This window comes from Pteropus vampyrus, unplaced genomic scaffold (assembly GCF_000151845.1).
Source record: "Pteropus vampyrus isolate Shadow unplaced genomic scaffold, Pvam_2.0 Scaffold79, whole genome shotgun sequence".
In the NCBI taxonomy this organism is placed as follows: Eukaryota; Metazoa; Chordata; class Mammalia; order Chiroptera; family Pteropodidae; genus Pteropus; species Pteropus vampyrus.
This window is the reverse complement of record NW_011888860.1, coordinates 282,892-303,973: the sequence shown is the minus strand read 5'-3', so window position 1 is coordinate 303,973 and position 21,082 is coordinate 282,892. Positions and strand designations below refer to the sequence as shown.

Sequence of the window (21,082 nt, the reverse complement as noted above, 5' to 3'; positions counted from 1 at the left end):
AGTGAATGGAGTCCAACTCTGTAGACAGAACCATTATAATTTGAGCTTGTCCTCTGCTCCATTGTTTTAATCAGCCACCTATAGATGTCACTACTTGAGTAATGGAAGAAGAATGAAGGCTATAAGTAGGGGTCAGAAAAATATCCAGGAGCAATAGGAATTACTCAGCTTTGCCATTCATGGCTCATTCTTTGTTTTCAGACTTTTTTTTTTTTTATCATTTAGTCACGTAATAAGGTGAAAAGAACACAATTTCAGGAAAAGCTTTCAGAATCTTAGACTAAAGTACTACTGTTATAAAACTTTGGACATATCTCTTTTTAAAAGAATGAGACAACATTTTGTTGCCAATTAAGGATGTATCTACAGTCTAAAATTATTTTTCTTTCAGTCTACTAAAAAAGGACATGAGACTAACATTAAAAAATTCTCTCAACCTTGGACAATACCAAAGCCCAAAAACAACAACAAAAATCATATATTTGAAGGTGATTTAAAATATATTATAGCATATTTAATTGATTTAATTTTTAAAATTGAGCTAATATACAACCAACCTTGAAGAACCTGGTTGAGAAAATTCTTCATCATGTAGATGGCTGTGGTATCTTCTGTTTTCACATGACTATCTGTGAACCAGCCATTCTCAGTAATCAAGATTTGGGGGTTGCCATATTCCAGTTTAATCCAGTTCAGCACTTCTCTTAAATTGAGTGACACATTTTGTCCCATTTTAGCCATGGTGTTCTGGGGCTTGAAATTATTGGGTCCAAAGGAAAAAGCAAAGAAGTCAGCTGTGCCCCTCACCTCATTCTTCTCTGCTTCAGAGAAAAGGGGCAGAACAGAGAGCAACCTCTTTTTCATCACCTCTGGATAGTCACCATCCCCATGGATAGGATTTGCAAACCACCCTAGCACAGAAACCATGGACTGTTGGCACTTGAGTATATCCATCATGTTTTCTGATCTGTTTGGTTCAATCCAATGGGATCCCAACGTGATCGATAACCAACCCTTCTGACGTGGGCGGAAATTTCTGTTGTAGTTATGCCAAACTTTTGAATGAGCCTAAGAAGAAGAAAATATTATTAATCTTTATTGTCCTTACAAGGGTTGTGCCTTGGCTAGTAGAAGGTCTTTTCGTGAACAAATTAATGAAACATAGGGTGATGCAGGGGGGAAAGCTGCCAGGGAGCCCTAATGACCTCAAAGTTGGCTCTTTGTCCACTTTCCTTGTGCTTCCAAAGCCTCTCCTACAGGATTGCTGAGGAGCAGACCTAGAGCCCTAGTCCATGTTCCATCTTACTTCTCTTTTCCCTGGCTCTCTTCTTGGGGCCAGGTGTAGGTGAGATACTATGTAGATTATAGGGTTTCTTCGTCTGGATAAAAAGACACGGAGCAGCATTAAGGAAAAAATAGGAAATGGCTAAGCACTCTGAACACACACACACACACACACACACACACACACACACACTCAGAGACCAGTTATCTTTTACTGTTCTATAGAATCTCCTTTTGGACCTAATTTAGAGTACAGGATAATGCAATCTCTAAATTCTGTAAATGAATACTACTAATAATAGAACCTACCTTGTAGGCTTGGTGTGAGAACTGAATAAATTCATGTATGTAAGGGGCTTTAGAACAGTCGCTGGTACAGAGTAATCTCTATAAAAACTTTAGCTATTATTACAATTATTATAAAAGGGTGACAGGCATTGCACAAAGCAAAAAACCAATGGAAAGAGTGTGAGCCTTGAGCTCAGCACATTTGGGCTTGAAGTTCAGGTACTTACTGTGTGGCCTTAGATAAGTTACTTAATCTTTCTGAAATCGCTTAGTATCTTCAACTATAAAAATGAAGTTAAAAATAATGATACCCCTTGTAAAGTTGTCGGATGTAGAGCTAATGTATATATTAAATATATAGTACAGAATAGAGCATCTAGGAGTTACTGCCTAAAGATAGATGTCATTATTATTGACCCTCCCTGAGTTTACATTTCTGGTTGAGTTCTTATAACAGAGCTTCATGATTGGCATCCAGCCTTTTTAATAGGTAACTCAATGCCTATCTTGGCTGTCCTGAGGTTGAAATAAGTGGCAGAGGAACTCGCCCTCAGGAGCCAAGAATCTTATTGGGAAAATAAGACTGAAAAGTGTGAAAGAGAAATATATAAATGACATAAAATAAGGCATTAAATAGAAAAATAATTAAAAGCCAAAGGCATGGTTCCATAAAGAGCCATAAGCTATATCAGAGGGAGGAGCAAACATTAAGGACTCCAGTTAAGGACTCTAGGCCTATTAAATGCCCAAGCCCACTCCTCTGTCCTGGCCAGTCATAAAATCATCCTTTATCTGTGTCCATTTCTCTTTCCTTCAGTATTTGACTTGCTCGCCTCTTCCCAGGCCTCTCAATTTCTCCTCTATTTGGCTGTTTCTAAAACAAGTGCACAAACCCTTACTTTTAACCCACAAAGTCTGCTTTCAGCTTTGTTTCTTAACTTTCCTTTTGCTCATTAGAGATGTCTTATATTGGGTTGAATTATCTGTTTTTTAATCATTTTTTTTATTTTTCAATTACAGTTGACATATAGTCAAATTATCTGAAAGTGCCTTTTTATAGGTCAAGAACAATCAAATATATGCAATAGGTCAAGCCTAAAAGGCCCTGTGGACATTAAAAATGTTCCATAAATCCTGTTAGGGTCGGGGAAGATAGGGATTAATGTAAGGGGTAAGGATAGAAAAACTGATGCCTCCTTGCTTTATGCAAGAAGAGCTAATTTAAATCATTCCCTGAAAGATTTTTCTGAAATAGATGCCTTGAATTTATCACCTCTGTCTACCCGATCTTACTTGGTTTTCATTGGAAGATCCTGGAACCATTTAGCACCCAAATGTTCCCAAGGACCCCTAAGAATTCTCTCCTCTCAGAGAAGTTTTTCAGGCTGTAGCCTTCTCCCTTGCCTCCTGAAGTTGCAGCTTCTGGAAAGAATCACAGGGGAGCTGGGGACAGACTCCACCTCAAGTGGTCTCAGCTGCTCTCTCTGGGATTTTCTGGGCCTGGAATCACAATGTAAAGTATTGAGAATTGCCTTTTTTTTTTTTTTCCTGATTTGAAACGAAAGCAGTCATGAATTCGTACTAGAATTCAAAGGAGGCATTCTTTGCTTTATTCTAATCAGTCACTTAATCCCTTGGTAACCTCAGTGCTTTCATCCACAAAAGCCTCAGTGATCAGTGCATCTCTCTAGGGCCCTTGTGCACCACTGATGTGTAAACTGTAGAGCTCTGAACACATGTAAGATTCTGAGCCAGAAACTAGCTGCTTTGCAAACATGATGCCATCAGATAGTAAAGGGATAGTGAGAGAGAATCAGTTTAAATTTATTAAACCAATTCTAATAGCAATGAGCCAGACCTAATAGGAAAAAGAAAGGGAGGGAGAGTTTCTTTGAAATAGATGTTCTACTGCATATTTCAGCGATTATATGAAAGCTGTGATAAAATCTTGGTTGCATCAGTGTTTTAATGAGAAATTGAACAGCTTAGAAGACAACAGACATGTACCTTTGTAATATCTTTCTAAGCAAGTATGTATATGTGTGTTATATATATATGAATGTTATCATGCTTCAAGGTGACCTTCATGTTCGGTAGTGTCTCTTTCACCTTTGCCGCTATTTGCATAGGCTATCAAAGTATCTAGGGTTATCTTTTCTCTGGGCTAAAGACAGCCTCTTCATTCTCATGTAGAGAATGTGGGGGAGTTCTTTGTGCTGTTTATAGTTATAACTTGATCTCATTTGTCAAGTAATAAGGTAAAAAATATTGCTCAGAGATTGTGAATTTGACATAAATCTTGATGAAACAGGAGTATCTACATATGTCCCTTGTTCTGATGCTCATAAAAGAGGTCTGTTGGGAAAACTAAAATAGTATTTGTAGGGGAGTGCAACCTGGGCCCTGCAACCTTGCACAATAGTCATTCTGTGATTTTCCAAGGTTACCCTCTATCTATACAAGGCCATCTACCTTTGGAATGATTGATTTAAGGGAGCTTCAACCTTTGGTCTTTAGATTCAGCAGCTTAAAGGGGAAGTCAGCAGCTTTTTCTTTTTGAGCCAGCTATCAGGGGCTTCATGTCATTGAGAGACAGCTGCTAGTCTAATGTAGTCTTTGATGCCCCTGGATATCCAGCCCTAGATAAGTTCTGTGGATGATAGGAAGCAAATAAGATAGCTGGCAAACTTTAGGAACAAAGATGAAGAAGGGGTTAGAGGTCAGGAAGACATAGCCGGACACTGGTGGAAGCGGGTACTGTTGAAGGCATGGGTTTAAGACAGATGAGCAAACTTAGCATATTATATGTGTCTGTATTTAAGGAACCCACAATTATTTGTCAAATCTGTGCATGATTTTAGTCACATTTTGGCTGAAATAGTTTCATGTAAAAGAAAATTTACTTTAAAACTCCGTAACACAGCAAACTTTTCATATTTCTGTGTTCCCTTCCAGCTTTTCCAAATATATTTCTCAGCTCAAATTACTTTGAACATTTTGCATATTGTTTTAGTCTTCCTTATTCTCTTAACAGTATAATAATTCACCAATTTGATGAAATATGATTTACTTAGTCATCTCTCTTTTTTTGATAGAAATTAGCCCTTCCTTCCTTCCTTCCTTCCTTCCTTCCTTCCTTCCTTCCTTCCTTCCTTCCTTCTTTCCTCTCTTCCTTTCCCTTTTCCTGTCATAAATAATGATGTAATAACTAACTTTGGGCATATAACTTTTAATTTATTTGATTTATTTCCTTTTGTTAATTCCAGAAATGACTATCTAAGGATTTTTAAAGTTATTTTACATATTGCTTTCCAGTACATCTTGTCCTTTGGTGTTCTTGACAATCTGCTTTGATACACTGATGGCTCTTTTTAGGTCATCAAGAATGATATAAAGGTGCTACTCACCTACATGGTACCATAGGAGACAGACCTGGATCTTGAAAGCAGGACACCTAACCTCTAGTACTGGCCCTGCTACTAATTAGCTTTATGGTCTTGGATAAATCATGTCCCTCTCAGCAGCCTCAGTTCCCTCTTTCATCATACTAAGCTAAAAACAAACAGTCTAGAGTATTGTGGTGAGGATGAAATGAGGTAATATACGTGAAGACCCTATGAAAACTACACAAATGTAAATTTGAAGTACTTTGAAAGAGCAAGCTGAAAATAATTTAACTTGGTATGGAAAACAACAGTGGGAAATCTGTGTGGGCATGAAGAGTGTTCTGCAGATAGTTCTCCCTTACCTCTTGAATTTCATGGCTAACATGTTTGTTCACTTATTTTTTTTTTTTTACAGATGATTGAGTTTTATTCATTGTCCATTTGGACTGGGGTTCATTTCAGTTTGATTCATTTTTTCATCTACTTGGCACTTCTTTATATTTGTGTTATTTTCTACTAATTACAATTGCTGCTTTCCCAGATTATTTAACATTCATTCATTCATTCCACAAATATTTATTGGGTGCTTAAGGTATTTGAACTTAACTGTTTATTGCTAAAAAATGTGACTATTATTTCCTTAAAAGGTATTATGTGACTGTTATTTTCTTAAGTTTTTTGGATAATACTGAAACACTCTTGGAAACTGTATCTTACCCTCATTATTCTTAAGAGAGAATTTAAATATTAACATAGTTACACCTTTCACAAAGCAAATATTTACCCATCCTATTTTTAATGGTTCAAATTCATGTTTAAATAACTCAGTAATAATCATATTAAAATTCATTTTAATGAATTTTTCTCCTACTTACTTTTCAATTATTATATTTTCAAATAATTTTAATAACTTGTTGATTGTTTTCAGTTTGTGTAGTTTTAGGATTTCCCCATAGGAATCACATAAAAATTAAACTCTAACATATTGTTCCTTCAAAAAAATGGTCCAATTATTATTATAGATTCTAATTTCCAATAATATTACTGAATTAAATGAATGCCTGAGCCAGAGTCTAAACCTAGCAACACAAAGGGAAAAAGGTCTAGTATAAAGTTCATAATTAATTAAATGAAGCATCTCAGATATAGAAGGGAACTTAGAAGAAATCAAAATTAGTTAATTGGTGCTTTACTAAAGTTCAAGTTCCTTGACCAGGGAGAACATCTGCATGCTAATTTTGCAGAGGGTGGAATAATATTTTAAGCTGTTATTACTAAATTAGTAATAATGATCCTGTTAGTATTTTTTTATGCAAAATGACCATATCTCAGAATATAATCGAAACTAAAATAGTCTGGATTGGTGACTTTGAAGCCCTTCCTTAGGATTTAGGAATGTGAGTCAAAGGTAGTCAATATAGAAACCACTCTAGAAATTACAAATAATGTAATTATTACAATAGCATAAATAAGACCTACCATTATAGGGCCTACAACAAAGGCAGATTTACCAAGACCCTAAGGAAGCTAAAGCTTCAGGGCCCCTACCGGCATGGGTCCCTATAAAATGTTCTAGGTGGGTTGGGAGCCAGGTTGTGATTGGAAGCATTTCTAGGTAAATGTTTCTGATAAATTCCCTAGAGACCTCAGAAAAAAAAGGGATCTGAATCTCCAAGACTACAATAATTTGTTATATTTTTTCTCATTCCAAATATATATTCACTGTTGTATGAACTTTGTGTTTATAATTTTACATATTTTTTTTTTTTTGAAGAGTGCCCCCAGATTGTGTCTCAGGCCCATGCAACATAAATCCATTCCTGGCCAATGAGCTTCTTGAGTGCAGGGACTATATTTTGTTCATAGTTGTACATACAGATGTTCAGGGGAAAAGCCTGGCATAGGTTCCTTGTTGAATGAATGCCCACTAAAAGTCAGCTAGGTTGTTGGTCACCTGACATTTATTTTTGATAATACAGTCTCTGCAAGGTGAGTTTTATTTTTTCCATTTTAGAGAAGAAACTGAAGTTGCAGAGGCTGAATAGTGGTAGAGCTAGGATTTGAATCCAGGTTTCCCTGATCACTTTATTAAACCATCCTGCTTTCTGTATGTTCTACTAGTTCTAAATTTTGAAGCTGTTGGGGGAAGGCCATGAGACATGAACCATAACATACTGTTTTAACATTATATTTTCTTTCTGCTGTACTTCGTTATTAAAAAAAATTCTAGAATGAGGGTACCACTCTTACATGCTATGTATCTGGGATTCAGGATCACCTAGAAAGATCCTGGAAGACCTGCCAGCAAATATGGTATATTCGAAAAACCATGTAGTTGTCCAAATGCCTAGCATGGCATGTAACATTTATGTGTAATTCCTTGTGCCTCTTTCCTAGAACCAGCAATATTGTCATTGGATACTGTCCTCACTGGTATGAGAGGCTAAATAAATGCCTTATTTCTACACTTGACTGTCTTGACTGAGGATGTGATCTTTACACCATTGTCAGTGTTAGACTGAGAGGGCAGGGATGCCATACTTTCACAGTGTTTAACACAGCACCACCTTCGAACAAATCACAATTAAATGGTTTTTAAAGATGAGTAACTTTCATGATAAAATATAACAGAATAGCGATTAAAGAACCATAGGAAGTTAATACAATAAGTAGTAATAGGAACTAAAAATCTTACTGACAAAAATAAAAATCTAGTGTCAAATGTGCCAGGCACTGTTCTAAGTGCTTTCCATGTACTATCTCATATAATCCTCATTTAAATTTCTTGAGGTAGGTACTGTTATCATTGCCATTTTAGAGGAGAGGAAACCAAGGGATAGAGAGTAACTTGTCTAGTTTCATGAGCTAAGTCAAGCCCAGGCTGTACTGCTCCAAATTCTGTGCTCTTGCCTGCTAATTTAAGGATGGACCTTAAAGGTCATTTGGTTCAATTAAAAATTTTTTTTCTGTTATAGATAAAGAAGCTGAAGCCCCCAAAATAAATAGCCTGCCTGAAGTTCCAGTTAGTGGCAAAGCTAGAATGTAGAACTAAGTATTTCAGCCTTCTAGTTCACTGTCATTGTATCTTTGAAACAGACTTTTACGTTTTAGACCCAAATATGATTGAACAAGCTATGAGAAAGCAAGGGCTATTTAACAGCTATGGCACAGAAGCAAGGGCCAGTTGACTAAGAAAGCTGTACGACAATGTTTGGGTGCTAGGAACACACTAAAGAAAGCAGTCTGAAAGTTATAATTTGATTATGCTTTTATCCCACCTCACCCATGGGAGCATCGCCTCAGTACCCAATCACACAGAGAATTAATCTGTATTACCTTTTGTGCTGTTTAACTTTTTTCCTTACAGAAACTATATACAGCATCGAAAGCAAGTTTAGAATAAATCATTTTTATTTATCTAAGTTTCCTTCAACCCACAGCTATTATTTTATTATTTTTTTCATTCTTCATTCATTTACATTGATTGTTTCCTTAAATTCAAGTCTATAAAACACTTATTTAACAAATAAAAGGCACTATGGTAGTCATTTCAAAAAAAGAGATAGCTTCTGCCTTAAGATGACCTATGACCTCAGGAGAGAGAAGTACAAAAAAAAATAGAATAAAATCAGCATAATTTTATGTTTCAATTAATCCAAATGATAACCATAACAATGTGACAATATGATTCAAATTAAGAAAATTTTTTGACTATGTGTCTATATATACATACACAAATATTTGGGCATTGAACAAGCTGCTAGCAGTCATTACTTCTGGGGTATGAAGTTAGAGAGTAAGGAAAAAGAAGACTTTGTTTTTAACTTTATTTCATTATGTATTGTTTGAATGTTTTGCAGTAAAAATGCATTATTTTTGTAATTTAAAAAAGTCAAGAGAATTGGTTAAAACAGATAGTTTTTGTCAGTGAATTTAATTGCTGCATGCTATCATTCTTCAGTTTCTCTAAAGTTCCAAAAATCTCAAAGGAAAAAAAAAGAAGCAAAAAGTTGTTACTCTGGATTATATATTAATGTTTTTTTTTTACTCCATAACAATATGTAGATATTTAAAGGTAAAAGAAGGAAACATACAATGCTTATGCAGTTAACATGAAAGAAGAACTGTTAACAAAAAAACCCAGCCCTTTTTTTTAAGACTCAGTCACATAATCTCTGGTCAAGATACAACTCTATGAAGAACCAACCAATGGACTCCCCCAAATACTAAAAGATCCTGGGTTTCATCAACCTCAAGGCACCCCTATACCTCAAATTTTCAAGTAGCACTACTAGATCACCCAAGAAGCACTTTAATTGCTTTTGTGATTCACTCTTACTGGTCAATAAGTTAAAAGCTAATCTATTCACAGCATCTTTACTACTTTTCAGCATTAGAATTATTATTAATGTTCATTAGTTTTAATTATACTTTTTTCTTTTAACATAGACTATTTTCTAATGTTGAGTTTTGTCAGTAAGATTTTTATATGCAATTAAATGATTTATTTTATACTATAAACTAATATAAAGTTTCTCTCAGTTCATAGGTTCATCATGTCTAGTATTGTTTCCATTATTCAATATTTTCCGATCTCCAGTTGGGCCTAATTTTCCATGTATGAGAGTGTTCATATCAAATCAAGCTGTTTAAACATGATCACAATGTTATTCTCTGAGCGTTTATAATTACATTTATTTAAACTCTTGTTAATCATTCACTGAAGTGTAACTTTTTCTACTTAATGATTAGAAAAAGTAAATATTGCTCTCTTGAAGGTTTTAGGTACCAGTTGTTGTCTACAAATAGTTTTTTTCATGACTCTTTTATCCAACAATGGTATTCTGGTTATAGAAACTATCTTTGGCGATTCTTATCTGCAAGTAGTTTTCATCTTTTATTCAAATGTGATAAGAAACATCTGTAAGAATGCTAGTTTTAACTTGTTTGATCATTATTTCCTATATTTTTTAGCGGCATCTTAGGTCCTTTTGGAGATGGGTTGGGATTATAACATAGGTACTATGCAGTAATTAAATGAACAATTGTGTTAACATTTTACATAGTATTGCCAATGGCACTCATATGTAATTTAACATCACTTTAATGGAACACTAAAGTTTGAGCAAATAAAAATTAAAATCATAGGAAGAAATGAAAAGCCTCATGGTTAATGTGTGAGTCAGGGATAAGTTGCTCATTGATTTCTCTGTGGACAAATAAAACATGTAGATAGATTGTTTTGGTATTTAAATGGGCAAAGTGAAGTCAAATATCTGTTGAGTCAGTATCAACGCAAGTGGCTGCCATGGGTATCAAGCTGTAAATTCTTCTTTTTCATTGAAGCTAGGTAGCTAATTCATGTCATCAAATCTTGCTAGCTTGAATTTAAACAGATGACATTTGAATTTTGGCTCTGATACTTATTATGGAGTAAAAGACCCACTTATACACCTGTATAACCTCAGGCAAATTTCTCTGGGCTTCAGTTTTCATCAACTGTAAATGACTATAAAAATACTTACCTGGCAGGTTTATGTGAGAATTGAGATAATATATGAAAAGCACTTAATACACAGTTTCTGACACTACTGTCAGTATGCAATAAAATATTTTATAATAATAATAATTAAGAATAATATTATAGAATGTCAAAGTTATCTGTAATAATTATATCAATCCTCCACTTTCAGAATTAAGACCTATATTAGTTCTTTCTTCTCTCTATTTCTTTTTTTCCTTTTCTTTTTTTGTGTGTGAGTGGGAGGGGAAGGTGGTGAAAGGTAACAAATAACAAGTTTTTTGTTTGTTTGTTAACCTTCTTTTTTTTCTGTCCTTGACAAAAAAGCTTGGGCTAGATTTTTAGCTACCAGATTTAGCAAAAATATGGTATGTTATTAACTTGCAACCCAACTTTAACAAGGGAGTTTATAAAAATTCCTTTAGTTTATGGAAAAAACCATTTTAGATGATTTTTGAAGATTTTGCTTCTATCTAACCAAGACAAATTAAAAAAGACTTCTGCTAGTGTTTCCATTTCAAAATATTATACTTAGTCTTTAAGACATTGGTGAGAGGGTGGGCAGAAGAGGTTTAAAAATGACATTTAATTTATAAAAATGTGCCTGTGAAACACTGCAGCCTTCTTGTTCAGGAAAGCAGTTGCAGCAGTCTGTTGGCAAAGAAGTCTTAGCTATTAATTATGTAAATGGTGGCTTTTTTTCACAGCTGTTTTTGCAATTCTTGCACTAAATTTTGGTTAAGAATTTTGACAGAGCCTTTAAGAAGTGTATTATATAGAGGTGATTGTTTTATTTTCTTTTATTTAAAAATATAAAATACTCTATCTTCTATTTTATTTTTTACTTTTAATAGTAGAAATTGTCATAATACACAAAAATCTAAGGAATAAAATAGTGAACCCTCATGAACACATCACTCAGCTTTAAGAGTCATCGACATTCTGCAGCTTGTTTCAAGATGGGGTTTTTAAATGTAAAATATTTCATAGAAATGAGCATACATAATTGAGTTGCACATCCTGAAAAGACTATATGTTTCTGTTGGATTATATGTTGAGATATGTGTGTGTGTGAAATCCACTTCTATTCAACTGAAAATTTAAATCCTTTCTGGAACAAGGCAGATCTTCTTTAAATAGAAAATAATCAGTTGAGTTATTTATGAATATCTAACACATATCTGCCCTCGTTTTAGCTTCTCTGAGGGAAAGATGCCAAGAAATGCTAAGATAAAGTTTCTCGAAGAGGTGGAAACATAGAACAGAAATAAATATCCCAGGCTCAGGAACAAGTTGGTAAGCCCTTGACCTAGATCAGTGTTTCCCAATATTTCTTGTCCTGTAAGCCTCTTTCACGGTATTAAGCAATCTTTTGAATCCCTGAAGAATTTTTAAAATCCTTTCATCATTTGTGTGTACTATACAAAAAGTGTTGACATATATTTATTTATATGTCTAATTAAAGATTAAATTTATTTAAAATATTCAGAAAACAAATTATGAATATTTAAAATACTCATACGAACATAAATATTGGCATTTTCCCATTTAAGAAACACTATTGTATTATTTAAATTATTTTAATTACACATGAAAAAGCATTTTATGACACATTTTAAAACAATATCCTGTGTTTGTTTTTAGGACAAAATGTATACTAAAATACAGAATAAAATTTACACATTCTGTGGTATTTTCCAAGTCTGGTACATCTATCTCTTTTTTTTTGTATGGGAGATGACATTAGATATAACAAAAATGAAATTAAAAAATTTTAAATGTTACATATTTATTTTAAGGGTATTAGAAAATACTGGTCTCTCATGTATAGTAGGATATAAAGTTTCCTTTCAAAACAAACATTTTATAAAAAATGGTTTAATAAATAATAGTACATGAGGTATTTGGATATGCAAACAAACAAACGGGCCAACATGAAGTGATGCACAAAAAACTAAACTTTGTGATTTGTGGAATGTGATGTTATGGCATCAAAATGGATAAAAATTATTTATATAACATTTTGCTTAAATTCTTAAATTTTGCTTTTTTAAAAAGTACAAGCTTTCATAAAGTAAGTTTAGTGACTTATTCATAAATAACTACATATATAAGAGAAATAGTTTGGGGCAGCTCTTTCAAGAATTTCACAAATAACACGAGCCAATAAGGACAGTCTTTATTTCAAATATGTGAAAAGTCAAACTAGATCTACTCATCATTATTTCCTCCCTTAATATTTCTTAAAGCATTGTTTCTTCTTCCAAAACAACTTGGTATACTATAAATTAATTGCGAATTTTGTATGCAACTTATAGATCTAGTGAGAATCTCCTTGGGGCAATTTTGTAAATTATTATCATTTTTATGTCTCTCATACTGGCTATATTTCAATGTCCTTGCTCTTTATGTTTTGTGCCTTTAATCAGTTGTCTACTATAGGTACAAGTCAGTTGTTCTCAAGGGAGAGAAGACAGAGGAATTTTGCCAACCCAGGGCACATATGGCAATGTCTAGAGACATTTTTGGTTGTCATAATTCTGGAAACAGGAGTACTACTGGAATCTAGTGGTTAGAGGGTGCTAAATATTCTGCAATGTACAAGGCAGCCCACCACAACAAAGAATTATATTGCTCCAAATGTCAATAGTGCCGAGTTTGAGAAATCCTGGTATTATGTAAACAGTATATGTCTATGAAAGACAATTTGGAACCATGAAATCATCAAAACTATCATGGAAGCTGGCAGTATTTAGTGGAGTAATAAAATGAATAAGCTATCATCTCATAAACAAACTCATCTTCCCCACCCTCTGTGCATGTTTACTCAGGCTCTGAAATGTTACATTTTTAGCAGGGGAGAAATCTACAAATCTAAATTATGCATATTTATTGATCTAAAAATAAAATGAAAACAGATTCCGTTACTGCCTTTGCTTATGTGGAATTTTGGGGCTTTGCTAATCTGAGGGATAAAAGCATAGGCCAAACAGCTTGGAATTTAAAAAACTAAATTTAGGACAGAGAAATCTTTCCTCTATAAAGGAGAGAATGAGGCCAACCCACAAGAAGAAATGGATATGAAAGACCAAGACAAAGGGCTTCTGAGAGTGTCCTGGTTACTGGGTTACTGACTATACAAGTCTATTCAAAGATGCATAAATGACCCTAAAATTATAATGCAATTCATCCCTGTGATTTGGTTACTGAGCCAGGAAATTGCTCATTTTTGCTTAAGCTAACTTGAATTAGGGTTCTGTCATTTGCAATCAAAATAGCCCTGATTAATATATGCAATTTCAGGAATTAGTAATAATGTAATGAAATATAAATTTTGAACTTGAGATTAGGTCTTTGATTACAGGTTTAAGATAGCAATTCTAAACCACTCATTCAACAAACATTTATACCTAGCATGTACCTAATATTCTGTACAAGGTGCTGAAAATATAAACACAAATAAAAAAATAGCCTCTCCTTTCAAAGAACTCTCAGTCTAGTTGGGGATACAGAAAAGTAACATATGATATGAGTACTATGCACATCTTATTATGAGAGGCCGCAGTGGGGGCACTAACTCTGACAGGTCAAGAAAAACTGTCTAAAATGAGTCTTGGAGGACATTCTATAAACAAAGCAGGGAATAAGAAAGACATTCTAGCCGGATAGAGCACTAGTAGAGGTGGAGTGGAGAGGAATAGTAAGGTAAAATCAGGATAGTGCTAGTAGTGCATTATAGTGGAATGTGAGGTACAAGGGCTTGGCATTAGTGATGGGAATGAGTGGCCAGGAAGGAGGCTGGAATGGAAGCCAGGTTGCATCCTGAAGATTTTGATGAAAAATTGGGACTTTATTCCAAAAGCTTTGGGGAGTCACAAACAGGGAGTGACATGATGCATGTTAAAAATATCATTCTGTAAAATGGGGAAAATAATAGGTAACTTTCAAGGTTGTTGCAAAATTATAGATAGATAAAGTGGAATTTAAATTCCAGCTCAGTCTCAGGACTGGCAATATAATTTAGGTTTCCTCCAAATCAGGACATTTCAGACTGAGATCATCCTAGAACTTAAAAGATCCCTATAGCCACTATGCAATCTTTTCAATGTCTGAGGATTGGAGAATAAGTGGTCTATAAGCAACCATAAACTTAGTTTTATATTAGGCTTTTTGTTTTAATACAGATTTTCTTCGTTTAAAAACTAATCCTAAAGAAAGCTTCTTCTGTGTCACAAGGTGGTGTAATAAGGAACAAATACTTAATTGCAACGTAACATATTAAATTAATCCAAAGAAAACCAAAACAATAATTAGTAAAGATCTATGCACCCCTTGTTCACGGCAGCACAATTTACAATAGCCAAGATATGGAAGCAACCTAAATGCCTATCAACAGATGATTGGATAAAGAAATTATGGTTCATATATACAATGGAATATTACTTAGCCATTAAAAAAATAAAATCCTACCATTTGCAATGACATGGATGGACCTAGAAGTTATTATGCTGAGTGAAATAAGTCAGAGAAAGATAAATACCATATGATTTCACTTATATGTGGAATCTAAGGAACAAAAAGGACAAACTAAACAAAAACAGACTCACGACTATAGAGGACAATCTGGCGACGGCCAGAGGGGAGGAGGGTTGGGGGTGTGGAAGAAAGGGGTGAAGGTTAAAGAAGAACAAATTAGTAGTTGATAGATGGTCATGGGGATGAGGAGCACAGCATAGGGAATGCACTTAGCATTAATGTAATGGCTAGGTGGAGAGTCAGAGGAGAGAAAGAGCAATTAGGGGGATTGTTTTATAAACTATGCAAATGTCTAAACAATGTACTGTATACTTGAAACTAATAATAAAAATTTTAAAAATTAAATTATTCTTTTTTTTTTGTTTTTGTTAAAGGAAAGGCAGAGAGGGGACAAGTGGGAAAAACAAGTTCATCTCAGGCTACCAAACCATTGCAAGATTTCTCTATGGTGCTGTAAGTCACTGGGTTATGCAGCATATTTCACTTTCTGACTGATTTCAAGGAACTCCTTATTTAGATTAGTGATTTAGAAATTTTAAAGAGATAGAAGAAATTATTTGGAAAACACAATTTAAATATGTAACCCCTCAGTTTAAAACAAAGTTTACCTCACTATCAGAGTGCTTAATTTTGTATTAAAGGCAGAGTTTTTCTCAAATTAGAGGAAAATTAAAAATATCTGAAAATATAGCGTTTTATATGCTGTTTGGAAACAATGTCTATTTGTTACTACTTTTTCCTGTGTATTTTAAAAATCTATTCGCCAGTTTTAAGGCTTTAAATTAACCACTTAAACATATTTTTCATGAAAATTCTAATTGTTAACACTCTTTTCAGGTAACCCAAACTTTTCAACAATTTAGACTTTTTTTTAAAATAAAAAGGTTAAATAATCATATATTTACATGTATTTGTATAGAAAAGTTTAAAAAGACTATAAGAAGACTATTAACAGTAGTTTAAAAAGACTATTAACAGTAGTTTCCTCGAAGTTGGGATTGTCAGGTGGAAAGGAGAGAGGAATTTCACTTTATTCACTTTATATCCTTTGGTATAATTAGATGTTTCTCAATTTACACAAGCATGTATTGTTTTAATAATTAAAAGAACTAGATAAAATGAATCGTTTTCTAACTTATATATGCATAATCTTCATAGTTAATAACTATAAGTTTCTTCCCCTTTAAGGTCTTATTTCTCAAATCACAGTATACTCACACATTAATACGTTTTATATACAACTCTATTCAAAGATACATATATGACCTTAAAATTATAATGCAATCTGTTTACTGCAAAGGCAGATATGATGAATCATAGTATAATGCACAATGATAATAGTCTAGAATGTTCACAAAGAAAAGAAAGGTAGCAGATATTTTTTTATGTGCAAATTTAGAAATAGAGTAATTTTATGTTTCTATACATTTTTTATCTTTCTATATATTTAACAGTTGATTATTAAAAATTAGATTACTTCTCTTAGCACATAATAAAACCCCACTAATAGTTTTCTCATTTAAAAAATGTAACAGGTGTCCAGAGTAATTTATTTTTCTGAAGCAAACTAGCTGACTCAAAAAGTTAAATTTGATTCTAGATATTAGCCTCAAAAATGTGAGGCAAATTCTCTTGAAAGTTCCCCAAAGATTGCTTCCTCTTTTAAAAACATTCTTAATAAAGACATTTAATGTTTAATTTTGTTGTCATTTATAAACCCCATGTTCACAACAGCTGCATTTTACTCTGTAACCTGGGCACGTTATTGAATCTTACTAAGCTTCAGTTTTTCTCATCTTTAAAATGAGGACAATAATAGGACCTAGTTCATAAGGTTATCATGAGAATTAAATGTGATAGTGCATGCAAAAATGCTTAATATAGTCTGTGGCACATAGTAATACTCAATGAATATTAACTATTATTTTGCTTACATTTTTACTATTGTTTAATAATTTTAACATTTCCTAACATAAACTCTAGCTTTTGAACTATACTGCTTTAAAACAGTAGAGTTTATTCTTCCCAGTTTTTATATTACTAGTGTAACTCCTAGAACAATTAATCTCATCTTTTCTGCTATGTAACAAATAAAACCAAATGTGGAGTATGATTATTTCAATTCCTGTATTTAGTATGTATCACTTAGCTAACATTTATTTAGCTTACTATAGCTAAGTACAATTAAGAATAGGAATAGTAACAACAAATACATATTTGAAATGGTCATGTCTTAACATAATTCTGAAATGGTTACATGTTATACTAAAAAGGTTTCGTCAATTAAATTTGTAAAGTACTAGTTTTCCACAGAATGAAAGTAAACTCATATTCTCATACTTTAATGTATAATTATAGATTTTAAAATAGTTAAATAACTTAAAAAGTACAATTTTTAAGGAGGATAATTGGACTAATATATTAGTAATAGCTTAGTAAATAAAACATACAGTACTTTAAATATAAAATTTGAGGATAGAACTTGTGAGTTAGACAAAAATTAGTTGAGTTTATTTCAATAAAGAGAATTATTTAAACAGAAGATACATTTCTTAGTCTACCTTTTTAACTCTTGCTCCTTATATTCTGAAGCTATTATATGAAGCCAGCTGTACAGTACCTTGATCAGGTTGTGTCCCACAGTGTAGATAGCTGTTAAATTTCCTTTCTCTCCAGGGGCATGCATACCTGTCCCATACCCATGCCAAGCAACTAGATATGGGTTGTGAATTGTAATCCAATATTTGACACGGTCCCCAAACATCTGGAAACAGTATGTGGCATAGTCATTGAAGATATCTATTATGGTTTCATTTTTCCACCCCCCATATTTTTCTTGCAGTGCCAAAGGCAAATCCCAGTGGTATAAAGTAACTATAGGTTCAATGTTTCTAAGTACTAGAGCGTCCAGAAGAGTATTATAGTACTGGAGACCTTTTGCGTTGGCAACTGCTACTATTCCATCAGGGAAGAGCCTTGGCCAGGAAATTGAAAACTGATAAACTGAAACTCCTATAAAATCCAAAGCTGATAAGTCTTTTTCCAGAAAAACGTAACTGTCACTGGAACTGTTTGTGCCGTTGACATTTTTAAGGTGTGTATGGATGAAATAATCCCATATAGAGGGACCTTTCCCATCTGTCTTCCAATTCCCTTCCACTTGAAATGCTCCAGTCCCAACGCCCCAGAAAAAGTTTTTAGGAAAAGTGTCGTAGAGAAACAGCTGACTTTCATTTACCGGACTATAATTAGGATTTTTAGACCATATAGCTCTTCCGTCTCCAGAGAATCCAGTAACAGCTCGTAGGAGAATAAATGCTGACAGGATGACATATCTTTGCAGTCCCGCGTTGGACATTGTCTTCCTATAGCATATGTTTCTTTCATTGGTACCGAAGAAAATCCATTCATTCCCTGGAGATCCTGCCGCACAGCCTGGCTTCATTTGCCACTAACTAGCTGCTCGACTGTCTTATCAACGCTTCAGTAAGAGCTTGTGATTGTAAAGCTCTGTCAATGATTAGCTTGAACTGTGAGACTCAGGATGGGTCATGGAGAGCAATGTAATTTGAGGGGGGTGGCTCTGTTTCAGCCACTAACATGTTTTATTCTCTTATTATGGGAAAAATTAGATAAAAATGCACCAGTGATAATAGTTTGATGTGTAGCTAAACATATTAACAATGAATAAAAAAATGCCGTATTTTCTTTGTAGCCTTTCATATTGACCCAAATCTTTTCTGAACATTTTGAACATTATTACCTATAGTAAATGCCTTTTCTATTTTTATAGTTTTTGAGTTTTTATTGTTTCACATTTTAGGAAAACAATCTTAAATGCAAATAAATAGCATTCCTACATGCCAATAATAAAGAATTAGAAAACATCATATGATATCACACTTCCACAAAAATTACAGCACATCTAAGAATAATCTTATTAAATGTTACCTATTTTAAGAAAAGTATAAAAATGTATTGATAAATTTGAACGAAGATGAATTAAGAAATATATAGCACTTTTTAGGTAGAAACACTGAATACTTTCCTTTTTAGTTTATAAATTTAATGCACTTTTAACCCAAAACTTCTAATCCCAAATTTTAAACAAAATTATTGTGAAAGTTCACTTAAAGAATAAATAGGCAATAATTACCAAAAAATCTGAAAAAGGAAATAGTAAAGGCATAAACTATCTTCACATATGAAAACCTTAAAAAGCACATTTTAAACAGCATGATTCTGGAATAAGAATAAATAGAAAGAAATATTGTATAGCATCTACAGCCTCTAAATAACCTTGAAAAAATTGTTTTAAATAGTTGAAGTACACATCCTAATGAGAGGCAGAATGGTTAAATGTTTGGTCTCTGGAGTTAGACTGCCTGAGTTTAAATACAGCTGCGTGACTAGGAACAATTTGTTTAACTTTTCTGTGCCTCCATTAGATCAATTAATATATGTAAAGCACTTAGAACAGAGACTGACACATAGTAAGTGCTCAATAAACATTATTCTTATTTTTATGTAAAAGGGAAAGATTATTCAGGAAGTGACACTAGGATTTAGCATAAAAGACACTATGTTCTGGCTCCTGCCTACATTTTTAGAATCATTTATCATCAGTTAACTACAGTAGCACACTTCCTTATGGCTATAACAAACAATTTTTAATAACTAATACACATCTTGATCATTCACATCTCTGTGCCTTGGTGCATGCGCTCTTGACATAGTAGTTCCCCAACTTCTCTAGCTCATATCTACCTATTCTTCAAAACTTCAGTACTTTCTCTGGAAGCCTTTCTGACTCCTGGTTTCTTTCATTCATTCATTCATTCATTCATTCATTTAAATTTAAAAAAAGTGTTTGCAGTTTATTAATTTTTTCATGAAAAATCTGCACAACCACTGCAGATAAAGTCACTGCAGAATATTTACTCCTTCTGTTGTCCAATCTCTAGCTCACTTTTTGCCAGCACCAACATTGGCCTTTGCAGTCCCCCTGTTTTGTTCTTACATTCCTTTCTGTTTTCTTGAGGTCTGTTTCTTCTCATACAGGCCATCTCTAGCTAATCTATGTCTGGGTTCATTTTTTTTTTTTTTTTTTTTTAGTGTAATCCAAGGAATCATAAATTGTGTTGAAGCCAGTTGTCTTGCCATTACCAAAATGGTTTCTGAATCCAAATACAAAGATGACATCTGGTGTGCTCTTGTACATTTTAACTAGTTTTCTCCAAATTTCTGCCTTAGGTACTGTTGCCTTCTCAGGGTAAAGGATGTCAATGACCATTTGTTTTTGTTGAAGTAGTCAGTTAGTTCAGACAGTTATTGTGTTCTTCATGATGATGGTTGATCCAAATGCAGCCAGAGAGAAAACAAGCCAGTTTGATTTGATTCAGATGGATCTCTTCTGTGTTCTCATGGCAGCCCACGCTTTCTCTCTTATGATACTCATCACACAATAAATCAATAAACCACACAATAAATTGATCTGTATCCTCTATTTAGTGTTCTCTCTCTCTTTCTCTCAAAAACAAGGACTATGACTGTTGGTTCTCTGTTGAATATATGGGGCCTAGTAGTCACTAAAGTATATGTTGAATAAATGTACCCATAGTATACTATGCATGCCTCTATCACTGCATTTATCATGTAATCCTGAAATTATTTGTCTCCCCCACTAGACTGTAAGACTATCATTTAAACTTTTATCATTGCTTATCATAGTAAATGCTTAAATCAAATCGTCTATTGAATGAATGGAGTTGGTACAATTAATTCACTATTTATAAAATAAAAAATTTCAAGGTTTATCGAGATATAATTGACATATAATATTGTATTACTTTAAGGCACATGATGTAATGATTTGATATATACATATATTGCAAAATTATTACTAAAAATAAAAATTTTAAACGGAATAATTTAAACCCTCACAAATACATTTATTTCAAAATATACAGCCATGGAAATGATTAAGATGGTAAATTTTATGTTATGTGTTTTTCTTACCATGATTAAAAAAACATTAATAGTCACAGTATACTAGAAGAAAATATAA

At 33.4% G+C, this 21,082-nt stretch overlaps 1 protein-coding gene and 1 pseudogene across 2 annotated transcripts in view; both read right to left on the bottom strand.

Moving 5' to 3' along the window:
* Positions 1-18,653, bottom strand: part of KLB (klotho beta) — a 31,363-nt gene extending 12,710 nt beyond the window's left edge. For both annotated transcript variants that reach the window (XM_011362735.2, XM_011362736.2), the window contains exons 1-2: positions 17,636-18,653; positions 558-1,068 (exon numbers count right to left, since the gene is read on the bottom strand). In XM_011362735.2, coding sequence (XP_011361037.1) covers positions 558-1,068; positions 17,636-18,460 — 1,336 coding nt within the window. In that variant the 5' untranslated portion in view covers positions 18,461-18,653. The remainder of the gene's footprint in view (positions 1-557; positions 1,069-17,635) is intronic.
* Positions 18,654-19,943: 1,290 nt separating this feature from the next.
* LOC105293860 lies at positions 19,944-20,359 on the bottom strand (annotated as a pseudogene).
* Positions 20,360-21,082: the final 723 nt, after the last annotated feature.